The sequence below is a fragment of the Rhizopus microsporus genome, assembly GCF_002708625.1.
Source record: "Rhizopus microsporus ATCC 52813 unplaced genomic scaffold scaffold_9, whole genome shotgun sequence".
Classification (NCBI taxonomy): domain Eukaryota; kingdom Fungi; phylum Mucoromycota; class Mucoromycetes; order Mucorales; family Rhizopodaceae; genus Rhizopus; species Rhizopus microsporus.
The window spans coordinates 876,153-901,985 of record NW_019671924.1 but is presented as its reverse complement, the minus strand read 5'-3'; the positions used below and the strand labels follow the sequence as shown (position 1 = coordinate 901,985).

Sequence of the window (25,833 nt, the reverse complement as noted above, 5' to 3'; positions counted from 1 at the left end):
TATCATTTTTTTATTGTTGACATGTATTTATACATTAAAGAAACCATTTAAAGAGTCCTTTTCGATATTTTTTTTTTATAAAGATAAATACCAACGTTGTCATCGTTTATAAACAAATACAATGTAGTTACTAATTAAGGGATCTTTAGCGAGTCTAAGAAGTTTTTGTGTGTTTTATGCTGGAATTAGCTTTTGAGTTTAAATTTCCTAAAGTTTAATTTCACCAGGTCACTTTCAATTTCTCTCTTTTTTATTTTTATTTTATAAAAATGTCTCAATCCAACGACGGACTCAAAGTTGTAGACGCTGAACCAGTTCAACAACCAACTCAAAGCACTTCAAGTTCTTTGAACCCAAACGCCATTTTGAACAACACTTTGGATGGATTCGCTCAATTGAGTTCTCGCTTTAACCCTTTTGCTCAGAAGCTCAACAAGGGCATTGGACAAGTCAGACAGGTACTATATACATATATCATCAAAGCTTCAATATACTCATTATTATATAGTATGCTCAAGAAAAGCTGGGAACAGCTGAAAATATTACTGAATTGCCTCAAGAATATAAGGATTTAGAAAGGGTGAGATAAGGAATGATACACACTAAGTTACCTATTGTTCATATATAAATAGCGTTTGGATGCCCTTCGTGATGTACAAACCAATATGCTAAAGATTACTCGCACCTTCAATAACCCATCTTATGATTACCCTGTTCAAGTTCAACAATCTTTGATCAACTTGTCTACTACAGTCACTCGTGAAATCCAACAACTTACGTTAACATCAGCGGCCGATCGTGCTGCTGCTGCTCAACCTCCTACAACAGTTGAAGAGCCAAAGACACTGATGCACGGCCTTGCCCGTGTAGCAGCTCAAGGTGCCCAAGAGGTCGGTGTCGAAGAGCCTTTGGGAACGACTTTATTCAAGTACGCTACAATCACTCAAAAGGTCGCCGATGCTCGCGTCAAGATGGATCAAACCATTGGTGAGAAGTTCAATAAGCCAGTTCAGACTACTCTAAATACAGCTATTGAACAAGCTAACAAGGCAAGACGAAATGTTCAATCTATTCGCTTATCCCTTGATGCTTGTAAAGCCAAATACCGTTCTGCTCGTCCTGAAAAATCAGAAGCTGCTCGTCTGGAAGTTGAACAGGCTGAAGACCAATTTGTGGCTGCAGTTGAAGAGTCCACCAACTTGATGAAGGCTGCTTTGGATAACGTAATTTAATAGATTGATTCTGATCTAATCGTGTACTAACATAACCATTTTATAGCCCGAGTTTTATCGCAATTTAGCTGATTTAGTTGCTGCACAGTTGCAGTACTTTAAGGAAGCTCAGGACCTCTTGTCTGATCTGGCACCTGAATTGGATGAAATTCAAGTCACTCAGGAATCTTTGTACAGAAATAGTCGTGCTTAATGTATTTTACTTAATGATAAATCACGCATTCAATCATTATTGTTGTGTTTCATACGTGTCTTCTTTGAGGGAATGGTATCTGTATCTTTTTACTTTTAGTTGATATGAACAAATGCAATTGTTCAATAATCCCACATACAAGGGCCATGATGGTATAGCACTAAATCGGTCTCTTTTCCCCTTGATCAAATCATATACATATAGAAGCCGGTTCCGTCAGGCAACATCGAATTTTACTGAGACATTTATTTATCTACTCACGACCATTACAAAACCCTCTATAGTACAATCAGAGATTTCGTTGTTACAAACCTTATCAAGAATTGCTATCTGTAGTTTGTTTATTTACAGTAGGATAACTTTCTCTAATTAATCAAACAAATGCATGCCATTTATTTCACCAAGTGTAAACTTTTTTCCCATTTTGTTACTAGAACTATCTGCTTGTGTAGCAGCAGCTTATCTGCTATAGAATCTTTTTGATATGGGCGAACGAGAAACCTTACAAATTCCAAGCATGTCATTCAGTGCGATTAGAGGGCTATTGGTGATATGTTTGCAGTTCAATAAGACTCATTTAAAGTCAAATAGAATAAAGTTTATTTATTTTGGAGGGTTGCTTTCTTCGTATCTTTTTTTGATAATGTGTTCCTCTATGGCCTGCTTCTTTTTAGTTCGATTGCTAGCAAACATTGCTTCTCCAAAAAGAACGTTGTTTTCACCATTAAAAAGTTCATAGAATAACTTGCTGATGTTTGCAGCAGTTCGTTCATTCAGGGTGTTCAGTCTTTCCAAAAATACGACAAACGTGTCTAAATTTGCTACGACAGTCTCCCTTTTGTTAAGTTAATGTGTGTTTCGTGTTTTTCATAAAGATAAGGACTTACCTATTAACAGGAACGTTTTCACGACGAAGCTCTTCATCTCTTAATTGTATTATATATCTATTTAGCTTTCTTTCATACAGTGCTTTGTGTTCTGGTAAACGGGTATGTCGCCTCTTCTTTGCTTCTTTGCTCCAACCCTTGTATTTTTTAATTAATTTTCTTGAAACTTCTTCTATTTCAAGGGGTTCCAAGCCGGAAATGCTCCTATTAGGATCTAACTGCCTTGGCAAGTTGTCATTTTGGTTTTCTTTACGAGCGTGAGGACTTTCAGGAGAAGTATCTAGCGTGCGTGTTTCTGAAGAGGACGAGGGCGTGACGGGCGCCGAGTGTGTTTCTGAAATGGAAGATGGTGCGTCGGGTACATCCGTGTTTCGTGCTTGAGTGGCATTATTCACTTCTTCGGGGCTCAGTCTTGTTTCGAGCTCTGCTGAATGCGTTTCTGAAGAAGACGGTGTATGCGGCTTCGAATAAGTTTCTGGAGAAGTAGACGATGTATGAGGTACCGAAGAGGAAGACGGTGTATGCGGCTTGGAATAAATTTTTGGAGAAGTAGGCGATGTGGGAGGCACTGAACATGCTTCTGAAGAGGAAGACGGCGTATGCGGTTTAGAATAAGCTTCTGGAGAAGAAGGCGGTGTATCATAGGTAGAGCATGTCTCTGAGGAAGCGCTTTGCTTAGGAAGATTAGGTGTCTTTCCTGTTAAATTCTTCTTTTTAAAGTAGCCCTTGCCCTTTTTGAGTAGAGTAATCATTTTATGATGATGAGGAAGAAACAAACAAGCTCTATTCTTATATCTTCTTAAATACCATCCAAAAATAACCTTGTTACACTATGTATCATGGTAGCATCTTGCGATAACTAGTATCGATACCTAAAAATAATGGATATATGAATACTAGTATATTGAGGCTCATTCTGGCACTCGTTATTATTATTTCGATATTTTTAGTTAAACTACCAAAGCCAAGGCTTTACTTTTAGTTAATTGTTACCCTTTGTCAAAACAGATACACTTTTTTTTTCTCATTCCCCTGACTGTGACAAAGGCCGGATTCTACTTTATAGGAACGTGTTTAATGGTCATATTGTAACATTGTACAGTACAAATGTGTTCTTGATCCAAAGCTCATCCAATAAAAATAATTTATATACTGGAGCCACATTTTTGTTTTTTTTATATATACAAATATAAAGAGCTTATAACTAGAAGATCCAATAGGTTTGAATTGAATGGAGCTAAAGATAGCAGATCAAATATCATTGAAAATGCGCAATCTATTATGACTATGCTTAGACATGACCAACCGTCACTGAACAGTTCAAGCACAAGCAATTCATTCTTTACGTTTTAAATAGGGGAAACTAAAGATCAAGACTGAGTATGATAATTTCTTGTTCAGTCAATGGCTTCATGTGGGGTTGCCCTGTGAGTGGTGTAACCTGATTTCACATGAATAAGCATTATTTAATCATTTTCTTTTATTTCCCCTGCTAATTAGGCCATGGCAATGAAGAGAAGGTCAAGTGATTTGGAATTAAAGGAGAGTCAAGGAAAGACAATGGTAGAAAATAAACGACGATCAGCACAGGCACAATCTTGGATCTATGGTTCGACTACTGCAGAAAAAGACATGGATGATAAGCAAGAGGAAGACGATAAGGATACCAAAGGAATAAAAGACGAAAAAAACAACATTCAGAGCAATGAAGCAAGCAGTAGAGGGATATGGTCATGGCTGACATATTCGGCAGAGCCTTCCAACCAGAACAGACAGACCAAAGAGAAGAGCGAGGAACAAAGGAGAGTGAATAATACAGATAAAGAACCACAAGGAACAGGTGGCAAACGACCATTCTACTGGAAGGCATTCTTTACAACTCCAACAACAGAGCCAGAAAATGGAAAGGATACAGTCATTGTTACTGACGACAGTGATGATGATAACTCAATGATAGATGAAACCAAAAAGCAGGAACCAGCTCCTTCTTTATGCAAAAATGCCATCTTACCTACCTTTCAATCTCAATTTGAAGCTAGCAGTGATAGTAGCTTCGTCGCATGGGCGATCAATGCTATAAAGAGCTCAATTTTCACAAGAGCGCCTTCTGTAATTGAATCCATGAAGCAGATGCCAGATGATATAGGTGGAAAAAAGATTGTGATCATTGGTGTCCATGGCTGGTTTCCCATGAAGGTAGGTATATGGCATTAAGATCTTTATGAAAATACTAAGTAGCCCAACCTACAAGCTAGTAAGAAGCATGATCGGTGAACCAACGGGAACTTCACACAAGTTTTGTGAACAGATGACTCTTGCTGTTAAAAAGTACTTTTTAGACAATCACGGTTTGACTATACCCGACAGGTCGATCACTAGTATTTCATTACTCTGGGAAGGAAAGGTTCAAGAAAGAGTAGATAAATTTTATGATCTTATTCAGGCTCAATGGGTAGAAAGTATAAAAGAGGCTGATATCATCTTATGGGCCACTCATTCTCAGGGCACACCTGTGTCGATCATTCTGCTACAGAAGCTAATTGAGTCGTCCATCATTCGACCACATCAACAACCAATGTGCTTGCTAGCAATGGCTGGTATTTCTCATGGACCATTTCCAACCTTGAAAGGAAATCTTTTAGTCAAGGTAAAACATACAAACAAAAAAGAAAAAAAAAGGGCGGATATGAACATACCTTCTATAGTACTTTGAAGCAGACCCGGCTAGAGAATTGTTTGAGTTTATGAACTCGAATTCGGAAGTATCCATCATCTATAGAGAGGCTATGGCATATGTTCTACAGCACGATATCAAGGTCGTACTTGTTGGATCTATGCAAGATCAAGTTGTTCCTCTGTATTCAGCAATCATGTCTGGTCTGTCTCATCCTAATCTACTGCGTGCTATTTATATCGATGGTCACATCTATTCTAAAGATGACTTTTTGATTCGACTTATTGAGTTTGCAATAAGTCTATTAAATATGGGTCTGTCTGATCATGGATTTCTGATTCATATTAGTGAAGCATTAGCTGGCAATCTTTACTCTTTGGAAGGCGGTCATTCAACAATATATGAAGAATTGGATGTATTTACTCTACCACTGCAGTACCTGTTTGAAACACATCCTATTGGCCATAAACAAAAGAAAATACGTATAGAGCAAAAGGTGGAAAGGGCGATGAACGAAGTCAAGGCAAGGCTAGATCCATTCCAAGCGAGATTAAAGTTGAATCCGTTTCATCTACCTTGGGCCATGCGTGGTATTTGGGATGATTCAAGAATATTAAGTAATGAGGCTTTACGTAAAGAGCTAGAGCAACTTCAGGCGTTATTTAATAAATGGAACCCGACAAGTGCCAGGTTAAAGGAGATTAAGTTTCGATTGGAGCCTTTGAAGGCAAGGTTATAAGCAGTACATATATCCACTTTTATCATACATTGTCTATAGAGGAAATAAAAGCATGGGCAGACATAAAAATGTGTCATATATTTTTATTGTTCGTCTTGTTCAAAAAACCAGTCATATTGCAAAATCAGTGCTTCAATCACCTTACTCTGAAGGTCGGATTGCATAATGCCACTTAACTCTCCTTGAACCGGTCGTAAGAGGCTGACTGAAAATATCAAGGCCAAGTTTGAAGCTTCCATCTTATTGATTTCAGAGTATGAGGCAACATGACTAAGATGCCGCATTAAATACTCCAAAACAATAAAATTTGGCTTTGGTAGGCTGTGAAGTACAGATTTGATTTGAAACATGCGTTCTTCATAGTCTGATATTTCTATTCAAAGTAGGTCAGTTTATATATAAAAAAGTCCTTATTCTTATCTTACTTGCTGCTTCCATAAAGTAATCATAATATTCAAATGTCATTAATGGATTGCGAAGTTCACGGAAATAGAGTTTGAGTAAACCAGTTACTGCATTGATATCGTGTTCATCCTTGAATGTGACATGTTCCCCTATTTAACTATGAATAAAAAAAGAATATCTTCCAGGGCTATCACATACTGTCATTAAATGCTGCTTTATATTTTTGTATACTAGACGTTGGTCCAGACAGTCTGTAGATTCCTACTGACTGTAATCCCCTTGCTTCCACTTCTTTTATACATGTTGAAACAATATAGGGTACATCACCATTTTCTTCCATTCGTAAATAACCTCCAAACACACTATTTTCTATCATGCAAATGAGTAATCAATCAGACTAAGCTGTAACTACTATTGATGTACCATCAGGTTGTGATTGAGGGGTAGGCATATATTTTGGTTCCATTTTCTTTGAGTTTGCTTTCGTAAACCAAAATGGTCTCTTTTCTTCTGTATACTGATCTTTCGTCATTTTTCTGTTTACTTTCATATGATTTTCATCGATTGACAGTGATGTTAATAGTCTCATGATTTCTATAGAAAGAAGGTGAGCAAGCAAAAGTATAGGCCTGTTGACTTACCTGTGTCTTGGTTTTGACCTTCTTTACGAGCAATGAGTTCTCTCATGATAGCATCAAGCCAAAGAGAAAAATCTTTATCATTTTCAGTTTGAATGTATAGTTTTACTTTGTGCGGCGTTGATATGATAAATACGTATTTTCTTTTCGTGTCTTGTTTTCCAGCTGGGTCAATATTGCATGAGTGTAAATCGAAGCTGCCAACGGGCAACCGAGCTATTTTCTAAAGATATAGACACATAGATTTAGTAAAAAAGGTTATTTCAATTTTTGATCCTCTTTTTCTTCTCACTTTGCTTTTTCCGTGGCTCTCCTTGTTGTATAAGAGTAAGAATCCATTGGATAATACTGCATAATAAACTTTCCAGGAACTCAATTTACCACCCTCCTCCTTTTCAGAAATCATCTTCATTTGAATGTTTCCTTTATGTCGAATCCATTCTGGTTGCAGTTTATCCAATTCCTATTTAATCTATTAATAATGAGTTGTTTGTTTGTTTATTATTACCAATTTCTTTAGTTCATCAGGCTCCAGCCTAGCTGTTACCGTGGTAACCAAGTCTGTTATATCATCTGGTTTATCCCACCGAGATTCTCCTGTGGATTCATTAAAGTAGTATATGGTTCCATCTTCATCTATTGTTCATCCAATATTTCTTCATTAACCTCTTTCAATTTTTATTAATTGAATGAAGCCTTACTTTACCATATGCAGACTCCCAACCTTCAGGTAATGTTGTTGCCGTTGGTGTTGTTATTGTTGTTGTCTGTTCCTAAGATGGGGTATATTCGTCAGCATGCCCTTTTTTTTTTTTTTTTTTTTCTTTATGTTACATACATCTACTACTAATAAAAATGGTTTAGCATAAAATATATAGTCTCTGTTTCTAGTCTATTTTACCTTCTGTTGTTTCTAGTCTTATTCTATTTGCAGGAAAGAAACCAATTTGGTCATTTAATTCGCCTTTATGTAAATATGTTTAATTAGGGCTCAATTACGTTTATATTCTTATCTAACCTTCCCACCTATTAAAGACATGTTAAATGACATGCTTTAGTTATTCTTATGGATTATTATTACCAGTCATCGTTATGCTTCTCTAATAGCTTAATTCTATCTCCTTGTTTAAAAGATAATTCAAATTCACCTTCTGCTGTGTAATCCCAAACGGCTATAAGATATTGTGTCATTGTTTAAGAAAGAGAGAAAAGAAAGGGCAAAACGCTATTTAAAATAAAAAAATGGCTCGTTTCCAGAATTGGAAATTGATCCCACTATTGAATTTGTTGTTTCTCTTTCTCTTTCTGCTCCCTTCTTTTTTTTTTTGCCTTTCTTTCTTTTTATATATACTTTGACAACATTTTATAAAAGGTTGTCAATATAAAATTTAAAGCCATGAAAAGACTATTATGGCCATTAGTATTGTGCTATTCTATACTGGCTATAGAGGTGCCTACTCTTAGATTAGACGATATTGGTCAATTAGGCTTCATTGGCGATTATGTTGGTATATCCCCATTTGAAGATGCTCGGCAAACTGAATCGATACCCCATAATACTTCAGCACTCTACATTCATCATAACAACCTTTTTACCCTATTTTCAACTATTGACGGCTCTATAGAGGCTTATTGTCAACTAGACAAATCAAATTATATCCTAGGCGGTCAATTTAATACCATTAATCATACACAATATAATAATATAGTTCAACTCAACCTAGATACATTACAACTTGCTCCTTTACAACAAGGATTAAATGGCCCTGTGAGGGCACTTTATTGTTTCAACCAATCCGTTTATGTCGGTGGTGAATTTGATAGACCAATGGGTGATTCAATAGATTACGGCTATACAGCATTATGGCAAGAAAATAAGTGGATACCTTTACCTTGGCAAGGCTTCAATGGTCCAGTATATTCAATTATTCCAATAGAACAATCATCTTCCATTTGGTTTGCTGGTCAATTCAATACAACCAGTGATGGAAAATATACAAATCAATCATATCAACAGTCTGTTGATTTAATATCTTTAGCAGTAAGAAAAAAAAAAAAGTTTATGCCAGGAGGTAAAACTCACCCTTAAAAAAGACTATAACTGCAGGGAATAGTGCGCCCAATACAGATCCAGCTAGTGTCATTTGCTCACAGTCTCCCTGGTTACTACAAGGTGGTAATCCTGGTTACTGGCAAGCTTCGTTTCCATTTCCTATACAACCCTCTCTTTTTCGACTAAAGAATACGAATGTCAATGGAACAGGCACTCGTCAATTTAGCATTATTTCCTTAGGATCCAATGATTACTTCAACCTCTCCTATATAGATTCAGCCACACAGCAGATCCAACATTGTTCAGAAGCTTGTTTACTGTCTAATACGAGCGATTATCAGGATTTTATTGTCTCAACCCCTTTAAGTACTAATGGAATCAGAATAAATATCGACAGTTGGTACGGTTCGCGAGGTGGATTGGGTGGTGTACAAATATTTAGATCAGATACATCACTTCAACCTCACTTGACTTCAAGTAATACCAACGGCAGTTGTTCAAGTACTCCAGAGCCTTCTTCGACATTTGCAACCACTGGCAACTGGACAGAGACTTATGCTTTTGGAACCTATCAAAATTTCCTAACATCAACGTTTCCTGCATCTCAACTTTCTTCTGCAGATGTTTCAGTTACTTATAAACCGTAAGTGAAGACCCCATTATCATCCAGTCACTATTTCTGACTCTTTTTATTTTTAGGTACATTTCAGCACAAGGCATGTATAATGTTTATGCAATTACACCAGGTTGCGTAGGAACTAGCAACTGTAATCAGCGTACCAATGTTGAACTTGCTATCGAACTTACACCTGGCAACCAGCAGCACATATCACTTAGCCAACAGAACTATCAGGATCAAAGAACATTGATATATCAGGGCATCGTCAGCTCATCAACCGGTTCATTTCAACCTACGATCACCCTCAGAGTCAACCCATCCAATATCACACAACCATCATCAGATACAGTCTCCATCATTGCAGATTCTATTGAATTTGTACGAAATGATACCTATCCAACACTTTCGAGTATCTTGCAGTTTTTCCCATCCAATAATTCCTGGTCTGCTTTACCAGGTATATAGCCATGAACGATCACTGCTTTTCATTTGATACTTATGTTTTATAGATCAATTATCTATCGGGTCTACTGTAAGGACGCTAAGCGCACATGGCGATACTGTCTATATTGGTGGTCAATTGACCAATAGCTCTTACAGTAACATCGTATCTTACAATCATCAACAACAAAGATTGATTCCCCCAAGTCAATCAGGATTAAATGGAGTTGTTACATCATCTGTAGTCACAGGATCCAGTAAGTTTTATATATAATTCAATATTCAAACCATGCTCATACAGGTTTTTATGATTTTTAGAGCTCATCGTTGGTGGCAACTTTACTGATACTCAAGTCCCACAAAATGTTGGTTTGAACCATGTTGCTATTTATGATATTGAAGCAGGTACATGGTCCGCAATGGATCAAGTAAGTAAACAATAATAACAAAAAGGGCGCACAATAAACTCACTTGTACAAAAAAAGGGAGTCAATGGTACCGTGACACATTTGTATGCCACAGACAACGAAAATGTTCATCTATCAGGTCAATTCAATTATGCGTCATCCATGCCTGTCTATGGTAATGCTGAATGGAGTCTTTCCAGTAATGCATGGGTGCCCGCTTCCTCCTTTATCCTCGGCCCTGTCACCTATACGATTCCTCTCAACTCTACAGCTAATCTCTACTTTGGAAATATCAAGAATGCTCAAAGCTATTGGGCTATGAATGCAGCATCCATGTCATCATCATCATCAAGTTGGTCCAACTTGATCAGCCAAGCTGACCCAAGTGCAACAGTTCGCTCGGGTATTCTTTGGAAAGACGACGGTGTGATATTAGGTGGATCATTTAACCTGAACCAGACACAGTATCAGGTTGTCATGTACCAGCAAGGAACCTGGCAAGGTTTGTTGCAGGGCATTCAGGGAGATATAAAGACAATGTTGATTATTGATGACAAGCTATTCATGGGCGGTAACTTTACTGGCCCTCGTAATATGAGCAGCTTGGGTGTGTATGATCTAAATAAACGCAGTCTATCAGCCGTTTATGGTTTATATGGTAAGTCAATGAAGAAAGAAAAAATAAAAACGATGGCTTAGCTATTTTGATGTAGATGCCAATCAAAGGCCTGGTCAAGTCAATGTTATTCGCTCCAATGGACAGACCGTCTTTGTGGGTGGTAATTTTGTCTATGCAGGACTATTAAGCTGTGGATATGTCTGTGGTCTATCCATCGATCGTCTTCAATGGGCACAGGTTAGCCAGAATAGCTTGAGTGGCACTGTGAATGATATGGTTGTCCAAAACAATGGAACCATTGTCGTTGTGGGAGATTTAAAGGTTGATAATATACCTACACCTATAGCTCAGCTTGGCAATAATCGATGGACGGCATTTACTGCGAGCGTATCTCAGCCTCAATCACTCTTGTTGACACCAGATGGTAAACAGTATATAGTTTCTGGAAGGTATGTAATAGAACAATTAAGTAGAAAAAATACTTAATATTATGTCTAGGCAACAAAACACAAGCTACATCGGCTCCTGGGATGGTCATCAGTTTACAGCCTTAAATCAGTCGAATCTTGATCCTTCTTCGACAATCCAACAACTACTCTATGTTCCTACATCGTCCAGTACCATGTTAATGGCAGTGGGAGACATGTCTATTGATAACAAGAGCAGTAGCGCTGCACTATATGATGGTTCACAATGGTATCCTACTGTACTCACTGCATCTGCAGATGGATCTGCGGGCAGTGTGAGGCAGTTACTGACTACATCCAACTGCTGCTCCTCTTTACCCGGACGCAAGAGATATCTCTCTATTCCAGCTGTTGTCCTGGTCTCTCTTGGTATTTCGCTAGCGATCTTATTCTGTCTTGTAGCTATTGGCCTCTTGGTCCTGTTCCTTCGACGCCGATATAATAGTCCGACGTACATTCCACCGCCAGAATGGAAGCCACGAGATCAGACCGCGATGGGCTATACAACGGGAGCTACATTACTACCAACTAGTGTGGACATGACAGATGCTCGACAGCGACGATTCTCAAATACAACAACAACGCTAGTGCCATTCAGTGCACTCTTAGCTGCTGCCCTGCGCCACAATGATGAGCAGCCAGCGAGCGAAGAGTCACCCAAGGTGTATTATGCCAAATATCCATTTGAAGCCAAGGAGGTTGGCGAATTAGCATTTGATGCGAATGCACCTATTGTTGTAACGGATATGACAGACAATGTCTGGTGGATGGGATACATAGATGACGGTAAATATATATATATATATAGTCTCTTGAAACTGATCATTTGTATATAGGCTCAGGAAATGCAGTGTCTGGTCTTTTCCCAAGCAATTATGTAACAAAAAGAAAACCAACAGGAATTGAATAGAAATGAAATATATATATATATAATCTTTATTGAATAACTTAATTGATCCATTCATCAAAAGAATGAGGAGCGGTCATGGTATCATTTTGTTGTTGTTGTTGTTGTTGTTTCCCTGAACTAGGTTCGAGCTGTTGAGACTGTACACTTTGTAGTTTATCATAGAGAGCCTGTTGAAAGCGCTCACGGAACATGGGTGAAATGGTCATCAATAAGTTTTCCATTGTTTCAAAATTGTGTTCGAGGTGAGCTTGTACGTTTTGAGCAGTAGATAAAGCAGGGTCGACATTACAAAGTGGTGAACAAGAAGTGACCTAGATTCACTTTTTTTAATTCACTTTCCCTTATATATTTTTTTTTTTTTTGCTTTTTCTCTCATTGTGTTTTTATTACTCTATAACCTTGGTCTGTTACTTCAACAACAATCATCACACCTTCAAGCAAGGTTAAGTCAAGTCTTCCAATATTATTAACCTCGTCTCGAACAAAGACAGTGGCTGAACCTGGAACAATACCATAATCAAATTCTTTTGTAATGGCATCCAGTTCTGCACTCAATGACGAAAATCTCATAAGTTGTATATGTATAAAAAAAAAGAATAAAAAAGAAAAAGGGAAAAAGATGGGGAAAATTAATTTTCCGACATTGTCTCTCTATGCGTGTGCCTGAGTGTGTGTGTGTGTGGGGTATATAAGTTTAGTTTTTCTGAAAGAATTGAAACATGATCTTTCTGACAAAAGAAGATAGCACATCTGGTTCTTCCTGATAGAATGACTATATATAAAGCATATGAGTATATATATATGATAAGAATAGGTCCTTTACCATAATGATACCCATCGCAGTACTGGCCATGAGGACCTCAAAGTATTTCATCTTGAATATCCAATGATGAGAATACGCAATCTGATAGAGGCTATGGACGGCCTTGGGTAAGACATAGAGAGCTAGTTCACTACGTCTCTTTTTGTCTTCGATAAAGATAGACAAGTAAGAGCATATGAAACCAGCGAGGCCATAGAGATATTTAGAATTCCACCGGCCAATGAGACCCGTCTTGAGTAATTGACGATGCATGCAGATCTGGTATTGATATACAGTGACAAATGTTGCCAAAAAGGCACCCGATTTAAGTGTGGCCTTGGTCGTCTTTGAGAGCATGCCAGTAGGGCTGTGGGCGGGTCAATAGATGAAATCAGCCTTTTTATAATCACTTACTCTTTTCGTAAATGTTGGGTTCGAAGAAGTAACATGGGCACAAAGTGAAGTGTACCGTATACAGGTAGGTAGCTCTTGAATACATTGAAAAAACGTTCTATAGCTGTAAGGTTACAGCTATCTACCCAAGGATGAAGAATTTCACTGAGGACAAAAAAAGGCTAAGAAATGTATCCTATGTTTTTCTCTTTTCCTTACCATGGTATCGCCGCTGGGTTCGGATCCAGTTGGCTGATGACTTTGATGGCGTGAGAGGTGGGATGAAGATGTTGAATGGAATCTAGTGCAAGCTTAGGACTCACGGATATTCCACGGACATTAAGGTTATTCAGCATCAATGCCTCTTTTGGACAACGTGCAGCTTGAATCATAAATGCATAAAAATCAGGTGGTAAGGTATCTGGTCTCATCTATCAAAAAAAAGGTCAATTCATGCCACCCATCATCTGTAAGCCTAAATGAATTACCGTGTAGGCATAGAGAACTTGAGCACAGGTAAGGCCAAAGAGCAAAGCATCTCCATTTCTAAAGTAAAAGATATCTCTTGCCTTTCCTGCATTATACACAGCCTGCAATGCTCTACAAACTAATGTTGATTCAATGTCAATTATAAACTCATCATAGTTACCTGACAAACAATTGTTGTGCAATATCGACACGGCGTTCTTTTTTTTCAAAGAGAATGCTTAGACCTGCAATAGCGCCACTGACGAGACCATTGAGACGATCGTCCTTGTTTCGATAAATGCGCATGCCATTATTAATTGATTTCCACAAGAATGAAAATGATCCAAACATGGCAGCGAATCGAAGTGTATCCAGATTTTTAAAGGACGCATGCAGGATCATGGCAAGTGGTGCTCTGAAACATTTTTTTTGGTCATGTAAATGAATGCAAGTTTAAATTATCTCTTACTTTTTTCTCAGGACACGAATAAGGTATAAACAGAAATTGACACCTCCTCTTACTCCATATCCCAAGATAAACGCTCCTAGTTCAATGGTAAGTCCTCCCTTATAAGATATCATAAAGACACTTTACTTGCGCCTCCCTTAAGAGCATGATCTAATACTTGACTATAATTCTTGGGTCTCGGCCAATCTGCTGGATCAAATCTTTCTGAGGGGTTTCTCTTTAATTTCTCAACGAGACGTTGATAAGAAGAGGTTCTCGGTGGCTGTGTTTGAGACATACAAAGAGAGAAAAAAGAAAGAAACAGGACGATGATGAGGACAAGATAAAAAAGGAAGGTGATTTTGGGGCTAGTGACTTGATTTTACCCCAGATTCACGTGCCATGCTCAAGATCAACTCGTCTCTAGTTTATCGATAAGGCGTTTCCATAAAAGGAATGTACGTCTGTTGATGTCACGGGGGGAGGAGGGCACATATACACTTTCTAATACATGTTTGGTTGCATCATTTTATGCATGATGACATTGTAGAGATATTGTATATACACAAAAGGTTGATTTATTAGAATCTATTATAATCAAGAAAGAGGAGGAGGGGGATGAACCAGCAACCCATAAATAGGATGAAATGAAGAATTATGCAGCAATGGTGGATAGAGGTAAACAAAGTTCGGTGATTTGTAGGGTATATGTTAAAGGTGCTGGTGCTAAGGAACTAATGGAATCTGTCTTGAAATAATCTTGTTTTTGTAGTTCTGGAGAAGGTGGAGGTGTAGGTAGTCTAGTTAGCTCTGCTTGCACTTGACATAAATCGTTTTTTATATCCATCTGTATCGTCTTTCCTTCTTTCATGCCTTTTTCTACTGTGATAATAAATGCATTCTTTGAACCATAGTCACTATTGTTCTTCCGTAAGAGTGAACAGTGAATAGGTCTCTTGTGGTCAAACATGGTCTTTATCTTGACTGGATCCATCATGATGGAATAATATGCCATTTTTGACACTGGATCAAATCGAATGGGCTGAGCCATAACTTGGCCAAGATGGATCTGAAATAAATAAGTATAAACAAAAATCATTACAATAATGAATTCGTGCTTACCAGTATGCCCCATTCATCTTTGCTGGATCCTCTTCTGATTCTCCTTTCAATTTCAGATAAAGCATAGGATTGAAGTAATTTACAGGTACGTTCTATGCGCACCAAATCCTTGATGGATAAATAACTTAGGATTTCTGTCAGAATTTCTGAAGGAAGCATCAAATCCATTTTGTAAAATAAATAATAGCGTGTGTATGTGTGTATGAAAAAGAAAGGTAGAAAATAACAGGTTGTATTTATACTAAATCAATTGTCCTATCAAATTATAAACTCCGTTTTCTGTTTATCATATATGGTATACCTTATATATCCATTATAGCTCCGTTTTAAAAATAAAACTTTCCCTTTTAGAGTAATCTTTATGGGTCCTTCCAATCGATAAGACATAATATATACAGAAAAACATAAGCGTCATTCCCCCCTAGCAACTAATCACATTTTATTTTATCCTTTCTGTTTATGGGTATATCACCTTGTTTAATAATAAAAAAAGCACCTTTTAAATACATGATATTTTGTGGGATGACAATAATCTCCACACACCGATACATTTACATAAACACACACACATGCATAAAAAAGCACCCGATCCTAGAGATTATATCTCTTAGACATTGCTGTTATCGGCATTTCAATTTAATGCTATAGCCCAATTCAAGGGTTCTCCTTTTTTTATTATTTTGTTATCGATAAAGAAATAATATGTGTGTTACTTTATACGTCAGGGGTAAATCTCAGCAAGAATAAGGTAAAGCCTTTTTAAGCATCTTTTTCTGTGTATTGTTTACAAACACAGTTCTTGATAATCGGTTTGTTCTTTCAGGTGATAATCCACTGTTCAAATGTCGAAGACCCGCTTGCCATCGTTTATAATTACCATTGGCAGTGGGAAAGAATCTACAGCGGCTTAGTTCAAGGGTTTCTCTATTACATTTTAATTACCTTTTTTTAGCGCCTGAATGACTTTTGAGTTTATATGACATGCCTCTAGATCCAAATGGAATGGCTGACTTGACTGCATTGACTGTTAAGCTGTTATTTCTATTTGTCTAGTGTGTGTGTGTGTTTATGTTCTTTTATACCTAATGTATTCAACATGATGCAAGGAATTAAAAACAAGCTTAGAGAGAGAGAAGGAGAGAGAGTGGAGGGGGGAAAGCAAAAAAATTAAAAAAAGTGACTGGTTTAGCCACACTTATTTTTTTGCTCTCTCTCTCTCTCTCTTTCATTATAATGAACAGCCAAACAGTAGATGCCAACTTGATCAAAAGTCAACTTCAATCGCTTGATCTATTAAAGTAAAGACATGTGTTGGTATACTATTACTTTATATTAAATCATTAAAGACAAAAGACACAGGCATTGATTGATGTAAAGAATACACTTTTATCAAAGACAGAATTATTAGAACAAAAGAAGGGCCTGCTAGAACAAATCAATACAGAAAAACAGCGATTGTCTAAAGAAAAGAGATTATTATTCGATATGCTTCAAAGTATTCAACGTGATTTAGATTCAGTCACGGAAGTAGAGACACAATTGACAAGAGAGCACGAAGAATTAGAAAAGAATGTGGCCAAGTATAGAATAGAACAATATGAACCACTTCAAGGTAAATGATAATACATGTCGATGATCACTATATTAAACTGGTAGAACCAGATGAGGTCAATGAGATACGTGCACAGAGCGGAATGATCAAATTACCGCATATCCAGCAGGAATTGGAGGCACAAATGGCCAAGTAAGGTTTAAACTCCATTTATTGATTTAAATAACATTTCTATATTATTATAGATTATTAGAAGACAGAAGGATGAAATGGCAAGAGTCGAGCAATAGAAGGAGATAACCAAGTAGTACATATGCCATCATTCATGCATTTGGCTTAAATAATTTTTCGCAATCTACTTTTTTTGGTTAACTTTGCTTTTTCCCTTTTTTGTATAATTACCTCTTCTATTTCATCTAAATCCCATCCTAGTTCATTCTTGTTTATTTTCAAATGATGAAGTTCATGCGCTAATGTTCTCAAAACATGATCACTGCATCATAACTATTAGCTTGGGAAGTTTGTATGTTTATTTGTTTTCTCACCTTGCGTGCTGGATCCACACACAGTAGTCATCTAAATAGATTTTACTGTAAATATAATAAACGTCATGGTGGTCAAATATGTATTTCATTTCCAGTAACGCTTTTAATATCGCTCGTTTGCCCAGTTTAAAGAGGATATAGACATCTTGAACGACCTTTTCTGAAAATTCAAAGTGTCGATAGAGTGGATAGATGAGAGATCGTCTAAAGGATGTGATGATGACTTCTTTCAATGTAAAAAATTGCTTTAATAAAGTTTAGTATTTTCATATGCACTTGTTTGTGTGAGAAAAACAATACCTCCAGACAGGACAAGGTTGAACTCAGCTTGCCGATACACCAAGCTGACTCCACATTTCCTTCTCCTTCGGTCATGCGGTGATTATAGCTGTAAGCGAATAAGAGGTCCACAAGACCAAGATAGACGCTTTTTTCATTTGAAACTAAATACTCTTTGCGTGGCAACTGACGCATCATTTCTTCCTCTTGACTCGTAAACGTCATCTTTGCCTCGTCATTTTCCTTTTGCATCCTCTTTAGCTCCTTGGCATACACCGTCTTGTACTTCATCAGCTGTCTAATTTCTTCGTCTTCGGCAAAATCCGTACAATAATGGTCCTCATCAAACTGCTCATTCTCCAACTGCAGACGTTCTTCACGTCGTGACTCGATTGTGGATGTCTCTGGACTCTGAATATCATTAATCTCATTCAATGTCTCTTGAACGTGTGTAAAGTATCCCGTGTATTGCTGATTGAATCCATAATATGTGTGCGTACTCAGTTGCTCCTTGGGTAACTCTTGAGGTATTTCCCAATTAAACTCTTCAGCTTCTTCTATCTCGTCCATGGCACTTTCTTCGCCTACCACCTCAATCATGGGTTTCTTCTTTTTTTCTGCTTCTCCGGTACGTGCCAGTAACTTTGTCAATAGATCCAAGTCGGCAAACTGTTCACCTTTGGTTTCCTTGGAGACTTTGATTGTGAATTGTCCTGCTGAAGGATCATATGTCGCTTTGGATTGATCGTCCTCGATGATGTTTCCAGGAAAATGTAATCTGTGCTGATTGTCAGTATATATATAGTTTAAAAAAGGGTGTTGACATTACCTTAGAAAGTAAGGTCGTAAATAAAATCGAAATTCACTGCCTTCAACATATAAATCTACATCTTGTGCCTTTTTATATTTTTTATATTAGTTTTTAATATAGTGTAATGTATAAACACACAATACCCTAACATGCGGCGTATTGATGGTAATATAAACAAAATTGTCATCTTGATCTACTTTAAATGTAGGTGTGATCATGTCAAGCAGAAAAGAAAAAAATATTAAAATTTTATTTAATAAAACTTTTAATAGTGCCCGAAAGAGCCATAAAGGAAGCAACAAATAACAAAAAGATATTGATCAAGAGTTCTGTTTTGGTCATGGTGTGTCTAAACAGTTTGATATGGCAGACAAGAGGGAAGATACCAGAGATAAAGAAGGAGAAGAAGGCGCCGAGAAGAGATATGACCTGGTCAAAGTTGGGTAGCAATGATACCAAAATCACCATGGTGATGGTCGTCAAGATAATGCTGATCAATTTACCCAAGCGACGAGGTAGACACGTTTGCCAAGTCAAGATGACGGGGTTGAGTGTCAGTCCGTATTTGGCGATGGGGTTGAGAGCGACAAGGTAAACGGCGAGTCGGTTGATGGCTTGGTTATATTGCGGTATGGCCATCAAGTTTTGTGTAATCTCTTGCATCGTGCTAGATCCAAACATGATGTAGCCAGCAGCTGCCACTGTGAGATAGATGATGGATGTCGTCAGATAGGTCACATTTACCATCTTTCTATACTCTTTTGGATGGTCCATATCATGATAGATAGTTGGGAACACAGCATGTCCTGCAAACCCTGCCATGATCAACCCAAAGCTAAGTGGTACATCAAACCAATTGTTTGGTAAAATGGATGTATCCTATAAACAAGGGCGAGTTTGATCTATCTTTCTTTTCTTTTTTTTTAAAAAAAAACTATTTCTTTTTTCTTACCGCTGGTTCTCTTAAACTTCCAGGTGCATCTGCCTTTGTAAAGCCATCATAGAGAATAACAAGCAACAGACTAAACACACTGAGAATGCCAAGCAGGCTGGTATAAGACAGATATCGCACAGGCAAGAGCAAGGTAGGTGTTAGGATGATAAAACTAACCAAGCGCAACCAGACCATGTCATAACCAGGAAATAGAGAAGCAATGCCATCTGTGAGTAATACGACAAGCGCAATGCTTTTGAACGAGTTAAGCACGATGAAGCGAATGATGACTAAAAAGGAAATATATGTCGTTTACCTGCACGTGATGAGTTCTGTTAGGAAAAGAATCGAAATGAATACACGTCCACGCATGCCAAAGGTATATGCACCAATATCACCATATGTCTTTGCTTCTGGGTTCAGATCTAAGCATTTGATCAGTATTTTTGCCGTGTAATTGGTCAAACAGAAGCAAAAGACAAAGATGCCCAGACCAATGACCCATCCTGCGCTCTTTTTTTTAATGTATCATTAAATTTTTGATTTGGAGATCAGTCCATTTTTTATAACATACCTTGAATCCTAAAGGCAAGGCAAGAATGCCTACACCCAAGAGAATATTGATGGAATTGAATACACTTTGCATAAAGGTTGACTTTTTGGGTGAGGTGTGATAACTATCGGCTACTGTCATGATACTATGGTTAGTGGATATCTTGTGCAGTAAAGGAGATTGTTCGTGTGCTTCTTGTGCTGTGATAATAGAATGAGGTCTACTCGAGTATATCGAAAGACCATCTTCTTCATCGTCCGACTATTATTTAAGGTTTTAATTGTTCATGTTAAGGTACATAGTTCAGTGTTACATACTAAACCACCGTCAGACAATACGACGTTCTCTGCCATATGCATCATGGAAGCTCTCGAGTAAGAACTTACGAACGATCGAAATGAGTTGCTCAAGTACGTTGGTCTTTGTTCTGGATGTAAGTTTGTTATGTTGATGGGTATTTGTTGAGACATCAAAAGATAAACAAGAAAGAAAGAAAGAAAAGAAAGTCAAGGAAATTTCCCTTTTTATAAAAATACTTTTTCGTTGTACTTGCTGGGTATAGTCATACTTTAATGCATGAGAAAAATCGTCCGCTAAAGATGACGCCTCTTTAGATAAGATCCTAGGGAGAAAGTGAGTCATGGCTTTTTACAATTGAAACATGTTTTATTGATATTTGCTGGGCCACTCTCTCTCTTTTTTTTTTGTATAATGAAAAGGAAAGTAGAGGGGGGGGGGTATTATTGTAGTTGTAAGCTCTGTTCGTCTGCTATTCTCCTTAAAGTGTCATTGATCTGTGCCTTGACATTCTCTAAATAATGGTCAGATATGTATATGTATATACATAGTGTCTATTTTATTACCCATTTCTTTAACTGCATCCTCATATTCTTGATTTGCCAACTTATTTTCTTCTTCTAATGCTTTCAATATCGCAATTTGTTCTTCTTCTGTTTGTTGTATGCCCGGTAGTACTTCAATAAGCGAGTCAATTTCTTTTGCTTTTTTCACTAAATCGGATACTAATTCATGCATGTTTTCTTTAAATACTTGGGGTTCATCTGCTTGTACTATATAATAACTAGTTATAACTCCAAAGGTTTACTTTTCATTGTTATTACTCTTTGGCTGTGATACGGGTATATCTTTATTCAGCTCTGCCATGGATGATTTTTCATGAACATAATAAATACTGTTTGTAAACATACGTGCCATCTATAATAGTTACTAAGCTAAAAGTTATAAAACATGTATATATATATTTACTGCATCAATAGCATCTTGTAACTGTGTTAATCTATCCATAAAGAAAAAAAAAAGAGAAGAAAGAGCAAATAAAGAGAACTGTGAGGTGACTGTGTTTATATGACGAGCCTTTTATTTTTTTTTTATTTTTTTTTTTTCCTTTTCGTCCTCTCAAAGGTGAGGTTGAATTTTTCCCTTTTTTTAGTTTTCCTCTTTTATTAACTTTTTTTCTTTTTTTATTTCCCAACATAAAAAAAGAGAGAAAAACAGAGGCAGTAAATTGTAAGTTGCTATTACCCTTTTCCATATTAAATTCGACCCCTTCTTCCAAGAAAAGAAAGAAAGAAAGAAAGAAAGAGAAAAGGCAAGATGTAAAAAATAAACCCATGTGTTCATCAAGACATGCAACAAAAAAAAATCTCAACCTTGTAGCGACAAAGAAAGTTTATCTCCCTCTCCTTTACTTCTCTCCTCTTTGCCTTTCATCTCCTCCATCTCTTATTACATCTGCTTTACAGTCTATTATTTTTATATTATATTTCTTCATCAGATTTTGACAACAGTCGGAATGAAGCCAGCAGATGATGCAACTCAGACTTTATTACGCGTACACAAAGAACAGGACAAGCTTATAATACACTTGGGTTTATTTTTTATACTCTTTCTTTTGCTTTTTGTATCATACAAATACACACACACAAAAAAGGGGTTTAATATTACATATAAAAAATTACTAACAAAAATTTTTTTTCTCTCTTTTAGAATCATGGACCTTCCGGATGTTAATGTGGATTCAATTATTGAACGTTTATTAGAAGGTGATTATCGTAATTATGACTACTTTATTCTTATTAACCATCATAAAGTCAGAGGAAATAGACCGGGCAAACAAGTACAGCTAGGAGAACATGAAATCCGATACCTCTGTTTAACTGCTCGTGAGATTTTTATGAGTCAACCTATCCTATTGGATTTAGAAGCACCTATTAAAATCTGCGGTAAACTAAATTATAATCCATGGATGTTTTAGATATTAAAATTGTAATAGGTGATATTCATGGTCAATACTACGATCTCTTAAGATTATTCGAATATGGTGGATTTCCTCCTCAAAGTAACTATTTGTTCATGGGTGATTACGTTGATAGAGGAAAGCAAAGTTTGGAAACAATCTGTTTACTGTTGGCATACAAGATCAAGTATCCTGAAAACTTTTTTATTTTGAGAGGAAATCATGAATGTGCAAGCATTAATCGTATTTATGGTTTTTATGACGAATGTAAGAGAAGATACAACATTAAGTTATGGAAGACCTTCACAGACTGTTTCAACTGCTTACCTATTGCTGCTTTGGTGGACGAAAAGATCTTTTGTATGCATGGTGGCCTCTCTCCTGATTTACAAAGCTTTGAACAAATTCGTAGAGTGATGAGACCTACAGATGTACCTGACACTGGTTTACTCTGTGATTTGCTATGGTCTGATCCCGATAAAGATATCGTCGGATGGAGTGAAAACGACCGTGGTGTCTCATTTACATTTGGTCCGGATATTGTGTCTAAATTCTTACAGAAACATGATATTGATCTTATCTGCAGAGCACATCAAGTAGTTGAAGATGGCTATGAATTCTTCTCAAAGAGACAATTAGTTACCATCTTTTCTGCTCCAAACTATTGTGGTGAATTTGATAATGCAGGTGCAATGATGAGCGTAGACGATTCTTTAATGTGTTCATTCCAGGTAAAAAGGAAATCATGATCCATTGGAGTTTTATTCACTTTCTTTTATTAGATCCTTAAGCCTGCAGAAAAGAGATCGAAATATACTGGATATCCTGGAAATAAAAATCAACCAAGAGGAAAGAAAAAGAATCCATAATGAATACAAGCAAAATTTTTATTTCATCCTTAAAACATATACTTCACGCCATTTCTTCCCCCTTTTTATTATAATAAAGAACAAAAAAATTAAAGGCAACTGGATAAGCATAACCCTCTCCATTTTTATTTTTCTTTAATTGAGTGCAACTTGAACTCGTGCATGTATAAAGCCTTCATGACGTTGATCCCTTCTGTGTTTTAAAAATTTTATACTTTTTAGACTTTAACACTTGCTCACTATGCTTGTGTATAAGACAATGTCTTACACAGCAAAATGAATTACAGAAAAAAAAAATTCCTTTTTTTTTTTTTCTTCTTCTTCTTCTTTTCTCTTTTTAAACTTTTTTTTTCTTTTTTTTTTTCTTGCCTTACTATGTTACCGAATGATTTTAGTAAGCCTAGAACAACTCGGCCTATGTCTGAAATAATAAATCCAGGTCATTTTATAAACGAAGGTAATAATACATAACAGTAAGGAACACTTTACAAAAAATCGATGGAATATAGCTGATATTGCAGGTCGCTGGTTTGAAGACTTGCAAAGATATGAAAACAATCTTGATGAAATGGCCTCTGCTACTTTAGACCAGGTATGTATAAATGACTTTTTTTTTTCTTTTCCTTTTTTTCTTCTTTCTTTCTCCTTTTTACTCATTTACTTCAAGAATTTCAAAGAAGAGATGCAACATGTGGATCAATGGTTTCGATACTTAACTGAAGCAGAAAAGACAGCTACGATGTATACCTTATTGCAACACTCGACTCAAGTACAGGCGAGATTCTTTATCAATCTGTTGCAACAAATGGTCAAACGCGATCCACTCTATTCTCTTTTGACGCCAAATCATGATTCGGATCATCCTTTGGCTAGTGCCATGGCAAAGGCTGAGCTCGAGGCCAGCCAGAGATTGATGTCTGTTTTGCCTTACAAGACAGGTGTTTTGCGTAACACGAACAATCGTCATTCCTTTGCTTTAGGCGATACAGAGGATCGGCTATTTGGATACAGCCTATTAGACGATAATAATGCTAGACGCATTCGACAACAACAACAACAACAGCAACAACAGAGTTTGTTCACGAGTAGCAGGCCTCATTCAGTGATCGAAGGCAGCGACAGTCTGTTTGTTCCAAAATGGAATAGCAATGTAAGGCAGCGAACTAACGTGGTAGGACCGATCGGGACAGAGAGACCCAAGTCAGCGGATATCAGTCAATGGAACTTACCTGGGCAATATTCAGTCTGGAGTCAGATCCAACCGCCTCCTACTGAGGATACTTTCAACAGAAGGACACGCATAAATCAACAACGTACGACTGCTACCAATAATATCCCAGCTGTGCCAGAAACAGCAGAAGATTACCCTATGAAGAATAATGCATCCGATGATGGTCGTCGTAGATCATCATCAGCTACAACAACAACAACAACAACTGCAGGCAAGGAAAGTAGCAGCAATAACAACAAAAAGCCCTCTGAAGTGGTTGACATGGAACTTTTGAAAGGTAAAAAAAAAAATAGAATGATAACGCGTCTCACACTCATAACATATATAATAGATGTACCTGCTTGGCTCAGGAGTCTTCGTTTACATAAATATAATCCTATATTTGGTGATATGCGCTGGCAAGATATGGTCAAGATGTCTGATCAAGAATTACTAAACAAGGGAGTGGCAGCCTTAGGCGCCAGAAGAAAGATGCTTAAAGTATTTGAAAATGTGAAAGCACACTGTGAAGCCAATGTAAGTTATATATCTGAAGCATAAACATACACAATAGACTAATTGGCTTGTAAAAGGATATCGAATACTAAAGGGGTGCATAACTTGCTGAGCAAGAGTCATTTTTTTTTGTCTATTTTTTTGATTGTGTTCTTATTAAAGAGAAGCATTGTTTGTTGCCAACTGGAATATATCAAATGTATATACATATACACACTGATTTATTAAACACACATAAATTAAGCCTTGGTAGCAGCAAGGGCCTTTTGAGTACCCTTCTTGGCGAAACGTTGGTTACGGAGGAACTTGGCGTCCAACTATAAAGTATATCAATGGGTCTAATCTTTATCTCTATGATATTACTTACACTCTTTTGAGCGCGGTACTTGTGAATGACGGGCTTCTTGATACCGTTACGATGGGCCTTCTTGTCTAATTGTCAATTGTCAGTTATTATCATTCTCTCTTTTTTTGTATCATCTGTCATACTTTGGTTGTGGTTGGTGTGGTTCTTTGATTTGGCCATTTTTACGTTTCTACAGGTTGATGGATGGGGTGATGAGTATGGATGAATAGATGGATGGATGGATGCATAAGTGTGTACCTTGGATTAAATCAAGAGAGGGAAAAGAAAGAAGGAATCAGATTGGACGACAAGGTCATGTTCGTATTACTGACCAATCGAATTGGTTTAAAACTCCACCCTTTATAGATCGTGCTTCTTTTTTGGACAACTGTAAGAAAGCAGTTACACACATTGAGTGGATTTTATTTATAGTAATTATTCCTA

The 25,833-nt window shown here is 37.0% G+C and overlaps 17 protein-coding genes across 17 annotated transcripts; 7 read left to right on the top strand and 10 right to left on the bottom strand.

The window, feature by feature from the left end:
* Positions 1-269: 269 nt before the first annotated feature.
* Positions 270-1,425, top strand: RHIMIDRAFT_238138 (uncharacterized protein; the record flags this gene model as incomplete). Its single annotated transcript, XM_023608895.1, has 4 exons — positions 270-458; positions 509-580; positions 633-1,223; positions 1,279-1,425. The coding sequence occupies 4 exons, from the start codon at positions 270-272 to the stop codon at positions 1,423-1,425; spliced, it is 999 nt and encodes a 332-aa protein (XP_023466039.1).
* Positions 1,426-2,028: 603 nt separating this feature from the next.
* Positions 2,029-3,064, bottom strand: RHIMIDRAFT_238137 (uncharacterized protein; the record flags this gene model as incomplete). Its single annotated transcript, XM_023608894.1, has 2 exons — positions 2,029-2,260; positions 2,313-3,064. The coding sequence occupies 2 exons, from the start codon at positions 3,062-3,064 to the stop codon at positions 2,029-2,031; spliced, it is 984 nt and encodes a 327-aa protein (XP_023466038.1).
* A 1,378-nt stretch (positions 3,065-4,442) lies between these two features.
* RHIMIDRAFT_203181 (uncharacterized protein) lies at positions 4,443-5,725 on the top strand (the record flags this gene model as incomplete). Its single annotated transcript, XM_023606666.1, has 3 exons — positions 4,443-4,508; positions 4,564-4,959; positions 5,018-5,725. 3 exons carry the CDS (start codon positions 4,443-4,445, stop codon positions 5,723-5,725), a joined length of 1,170 nt encoding a protein of 389 aa, XP_023466037.1.
* Positions 5,726-5,808: 83 nt separating this feature from the next.
* RHIMIDRAFT_238135 (RhoGAP-domain-containing protein) lies at positions 5,809-7,959 on the bottom strand (the record flags this gene model as incomplete). The annotated part of the gene is made up of 12 exons (XM_023608893.1): positions 5,809-6,098; positions 6,151-6,279; positions 6,329-6,499; positions 6,554-6,724; positions 6,772-6,991; positions 7,061-7,231; positions 7,277-7,404; positions 7,475-7,541; positions 7,607-7,614; positions 7,670-7,732; positions 7,787-7,794; positions 7,850-7,959. The coding sequence occupies 12 exons, from the start codon at positions 7,957-7,959 to the stop codon at positions 5,809-5,811; spliced, it is 1,536 nt and encodes a 511-aa protein (XP_023466036.1).
* A 156-nt stretch (positions 7,960-8,115) lies between these two features.
* On the top strand, positions 8,116-12,389 carry RHIMIDRAFT_292418 (uncharacterized protein). Its single transcript, XM_023613894.1, has 9 exons — positions 8,116-8,809; positions 8,863-9,464; positions 9,521-9,897; positions 9,950-10,138; positions 10,200-10,309; positions 10,367-10,946; positions 11,002-11,356; positions 11,406-12,160; positions 12,211-12,389. The coding sequence occupies exons 1-9, from the start codon at positions 8,165-8,167 to the stop codon at positions 12,282-12,284; spliced, it is 3,687 nt and encodes a 1,228-aa protein (XP_023466035.1). The 5' UTR covers positions 8,116-8,164; the 3' UTR covers positions 12,285-12,389.
* RHIMIDRAFT_143317 (uncharacterized protein) lies at positions 12,267-13,200 on the bottom strand. The gene is made up of 3 exons (XM_023605724.1): positions 13,108-13,200; positions 12,675-13,056; positions 12,267-12,595 (listed from the first exon to the last, which is right to left on the bottom strand). The coding sequence occupies exons 2-3, from the start codon at positions 12,852-12,854 to the stop codon at positions 12,323-12,325; spliced, it is 453 nt and encodes a 150-aa protein (XP_023466034.1). The 5' UTR covers positions 12,855-13,056; positions 13,108-13,200; the 3' UTR covers positions 12,267-12,322.
* Positions 12,979-14,693, bottom strand: RHIMIDRAFT_203365 (uncharacterized protein; the record flags this gene model as incomplete). Its single annotated transcript, XM_023606682.1, has 8 exons — positions 12,979-13,056; positions 13,108-13,453; positions 13,501-13,644; positions 13,699-13,910; positions 13,968-14,079; positions 14,129-14,362; positions 14,417-14,492; positions 14,543-14,693. 8 exons carry the CDS (start codon positions 14,691-14,693, stop codon positions 12,979-12,981), a joined length of 1,353 nt encoding a protein of 450 aa, XP_023466033.1.
* Positions 14,694-15,050: 357 nt separating this feature from the next.
* On the bottom strand, positions 15,051-15,685 carry RHIMIDRAFT_252073 (uncharacterized protein; the record flags this gene model as incomplete). The annotated part of the gene is made up of 2 exons (XM_023610925.1): positions 15,051-15,464; positions 15,518-15,685. 2 exons carry the CDS (start codon positions 15,683-15,685, stop codon positions 15,051-15,053), a joined length of 582 nt encoding a protein of 193 aa, XP_023466032.1.
* Positions 15,686-16,251: 566 nt separating this feature from the next.
* On the bottom strand, positions 16,252-16,500 carry RHIMIDRAFT_203121 (50S ribosomal subunit protein A; the record flags this gene model as incomplete). The annotated part of the gene is made up of 2 exons (XM_023606657.1): positions 16,252-16,414; positions 16,460-16,500. 2 exons carry the CDS (start codon positions 16,498-16,500, stop codon positions 16,252-16,254), a joined length of 204 nt encoding a protein of 67 aa, XP_023466031.1.
* A 250-nt stretch (positions 16,501-16,750) lies between these two features.
* On the top strand, positions 16,751-17,369 carry RHIMIDRAFT_252072 (uncharacterized protein; the record flags this gene model as incomplete). The annotated part of the gene is made up of 4 exons (XM_023610924.1): positions 16,751-16,815; positions 16,864-17,129; positions 17,174-17,261; positions 17,315-17,369. The coding sequence occupies 4 exons, from the start codon at positions 16,751-16,753 to the stop codon at positions 17,367-17,369; spliced, it is 474 nt and encodes a 157-aa protein (XP_023466030.1).
* A 241-nt stretch (positions 17,370-17,610) lies between these two features.
* On the bottom strand, positions 17,611-18,922 carry RHIMIDRAFT_203153 (SHQ1-domain-containing protein; the record flags this gene model as incomplete). Its single annotated transcript, XM_023606659.1, has 4 exons — positions 17,611-17,859; positions 17,891-18,671; positions 18,723-18,790; positions 18,848-18,922. 4 exons carry the CDS (start codon positions 18,920-18,922, stop codon positions 17,611-17,613), a joined length of 1,173 nt encoding a protein of 390 aa, XP_023466029.1.
* On the bottom strand, positions 18,923-20,531 carry RHIMIDRAFT_284575 (uncharacterized protein). Its single transcript, XM_023613196.1, has 4 exons — positions 20,213-20,531; positions 19,955-20,151; positions 19,657-19,891; positions 18,923-19,583 (listed from the first exon to the last, which is right to left on the bottom strand). Exons 1-4 carry the CDS (start codon positions 20,330-20,332, stop codon positions 18,954-18,956), a joined length of 1,182 nt encoding a protein of 393 aa, XP_023466028.1. The 5' UTR covers positions 20,333-20,531; the 3' UTR covers positions 18,923-18,953.
* Positions 20,532-20,769: 238 nt separating this feature from the next.
* On the bottom strand, positions 20,770-21,511 carry RHIMIDRAFT_143241 (uncharacterized protein). Its single transcript, XM_023605723.1, has 4 exons — positions 21,458-21,511; positions 21,313-21,406; positions 21,055-21,261; positions 20,770-21,002 (listed from the first exon to the last, which is right to left on the bottom strand). The coding sequence occupies exons 1-4, from the start codon at positions 21,494-21,496 to the stop codon at positions 20,932-20,934; spliced, it is 411 nt and encodes a 136-aa protein (XP_023466027.1). The 5' UTR covers positions 21,497-21,511; the 3' UTR covers positions 20,770-20,931.
* Positions 21,512-22,202: 691 nt separating this feature from the next.
* On the top strand, positions 22,203-23,317 carry RHIMIDRAFT_203018 (serine/threonine protein phosphatase PP1; the record flags this gene model as incomplete). Its single annotated transcript, XM_023606654.1, has 4 exons — positions 22,203-22,254; positions 22,303-22,434; positions 22,485-23,179; positions 23,231-23,317. The coding sequence occupies 4 exons, from the start codon at positions 22,203-22,205 to the stop codon at positions 23,315-23,317; spliced, it is 966 nt and encodes a 321-aa protein (XP_023466026.1).
* Positions 23,318-23,996: 679 nt separating this feature from the next.
* RHIMIDRAFT_185559 (uncharacterized protein) lies at positions 23,997-24,161 on the top strand (the record flags this gene model as incomplete). Its single annotated transcript, XM_023605853.1, has 1 exon — positions 23,997-24,161. A coding segment is annotated over one exon (165 nt), but the record flags the coding sequence as incomplete, so codon positions are not given.
* Positions 24,162-24,385: 224 nt separating this feature from the next.
* Positions 24,386-25,546, top strand: RHIMIDRAFT_215986 (uncharacterized protein). Its single transcript, XM_023607298.1, has 5 exons — positions 24,386-24,825; positions 24,880-25,064; positions 25,121-25,360; positions 25,411-25,475; positions 25,533-25,546. The coding sequence occupies exons 1-3, from the start codon at positions 24,687-24,689 to the stop codon at positions 25,133-25,135; spliced, it is 339 nt and encodes a 112-aa protein (XP_023466024.1). The 5' UTR covers positions 24,386-24,686; the 3' UTR covers positions 25,136-25,360; positions 25,411-25,475; positions 25,533-25,546.
* On the bottom strand, positions 25,283-25,569 carry RHIMIDRAFT_202851 (uncharacterized protein; the record flags this gene model as incomplete). The annotated part of the gene is made up of 3 exons (XM_023606644.1): positions 25,283-25,360; positions 25,411-25,475; positions 25,533-25,569. The coding sequence occupies 3 exons, from the start codon at positions 25,567-25,569 to the stop codon at positions 25,283-25,285; spliced, it is 180 nt and encodes a 59-aa protein (XP_023466023.1).
* Positions 25,570-25,833: the final 264 nt, after the last annotated feature.

What these genes read in the sequence shown, in the direction of transcription:
- RHIMIDRAFT_292418 (XM_023613894.1), top strand. Translation starts at nt 8,165, where the DNA reads ATGAAAAGACTATTATGGCCATTAGTATTGTGCTATTCTATACTGGCT. An exon ending in ATCTGTAGTCACAGGATCCA is followed by an intron (nt 10,139 to 10,199) that starts GTAAGTTTTATA and finishes TATGATTTTTAG; the next exon opens with AGCTCATCGTTGGTGGCAAC. An exon ending in CAGTATATAGTTTCTGGAAG is followed by an intron (nt 11,357 to 11,405) that starts GTATGTAATAGA and finishes TATTATGTCTAG; the next exon opens with GCAACAAAACACAAGCTACA.
- RHIMIDRAFT_215986 (XM_023607298.1), top strand. Translation starts at nt 24,687, where the DNA reads ATGAAGAATAATGCATCCGATGATGGTCGTCGTAGATCATCATCAGCT. An exon ending in TGACATGGAACTTTTGAAAG is followed by an intron (nt 24,826 to 24,879) that starts GTAAAAAAAAAA and finishes CATATATAATAG; the next exon opens with ATGTACCTGCTTGGCTCAGG.
- RHIMIDRAFT_284575 (XM_023613196.1), bottom strand. Translation starts at nt 20,332, where the DNA reads ATGACAGTAGCCGATAGTTATCACACCTCACCCAAAAAGTCAACCTTT. An exon ending in CCTTGCCTTTAGGATTCAAG is followed by an intron (nt 20,152 to 20,212) that starts GTATGTTATAAA and finishes ATTAAAAAAAAG; the next exon opens with AGCGCAGGATGGGTCATTGG. An exon ending in GAAGTTTAAGAGAACCAGCG is followed by an intron (nt 19,584 to 19,656) that starts GTAAGAAAAAAG and finishes CCTTGTTTATAG; the next exon opens with GATACATCCATTTTACCAAA.
- RHIMIDRAFT_143317 (XM_023605724.1), bottom strand. Translation starts at nt 12,854, where the DNA reads ATGAGATTTTCGTCATTGAGTGCAGAACTGGATGCCATTACAAAAGAA. An exon ending in TAACAGACCAAGGTTATAGA is followed by an intron (nt 12,596 to 12,674) that starts GTAATAAAAACA and finishes AAGTGAATCTAG; the next exon opens with GTCACTTCTTGTTCACCACT.
- RHIMIDRAFT_143241 (XM_023605723.1), bottom strand. Translation starts at nt 21,496, where the DNA reads ATGGATAGATTAACACAGTTACAAGATGCTATTGATGCA. An exon ending in TACAAGATGCTATTGATGCA is followed by an intron (nt 21,407 to 21,457) that starts GTAAATATATAT and finishes TAACTATTATAG; the next exon opens with ATGGCACGTATGTTTACAAA. An exon ending in ACCCGTATCACAGCCAAAGA is followed by an intron (nt 21,262 to 21,312) that starts GTAATAACAATG and finishes GTTATTATATAG; the next exon opens with TACAAGCAGATGAACCCCAA.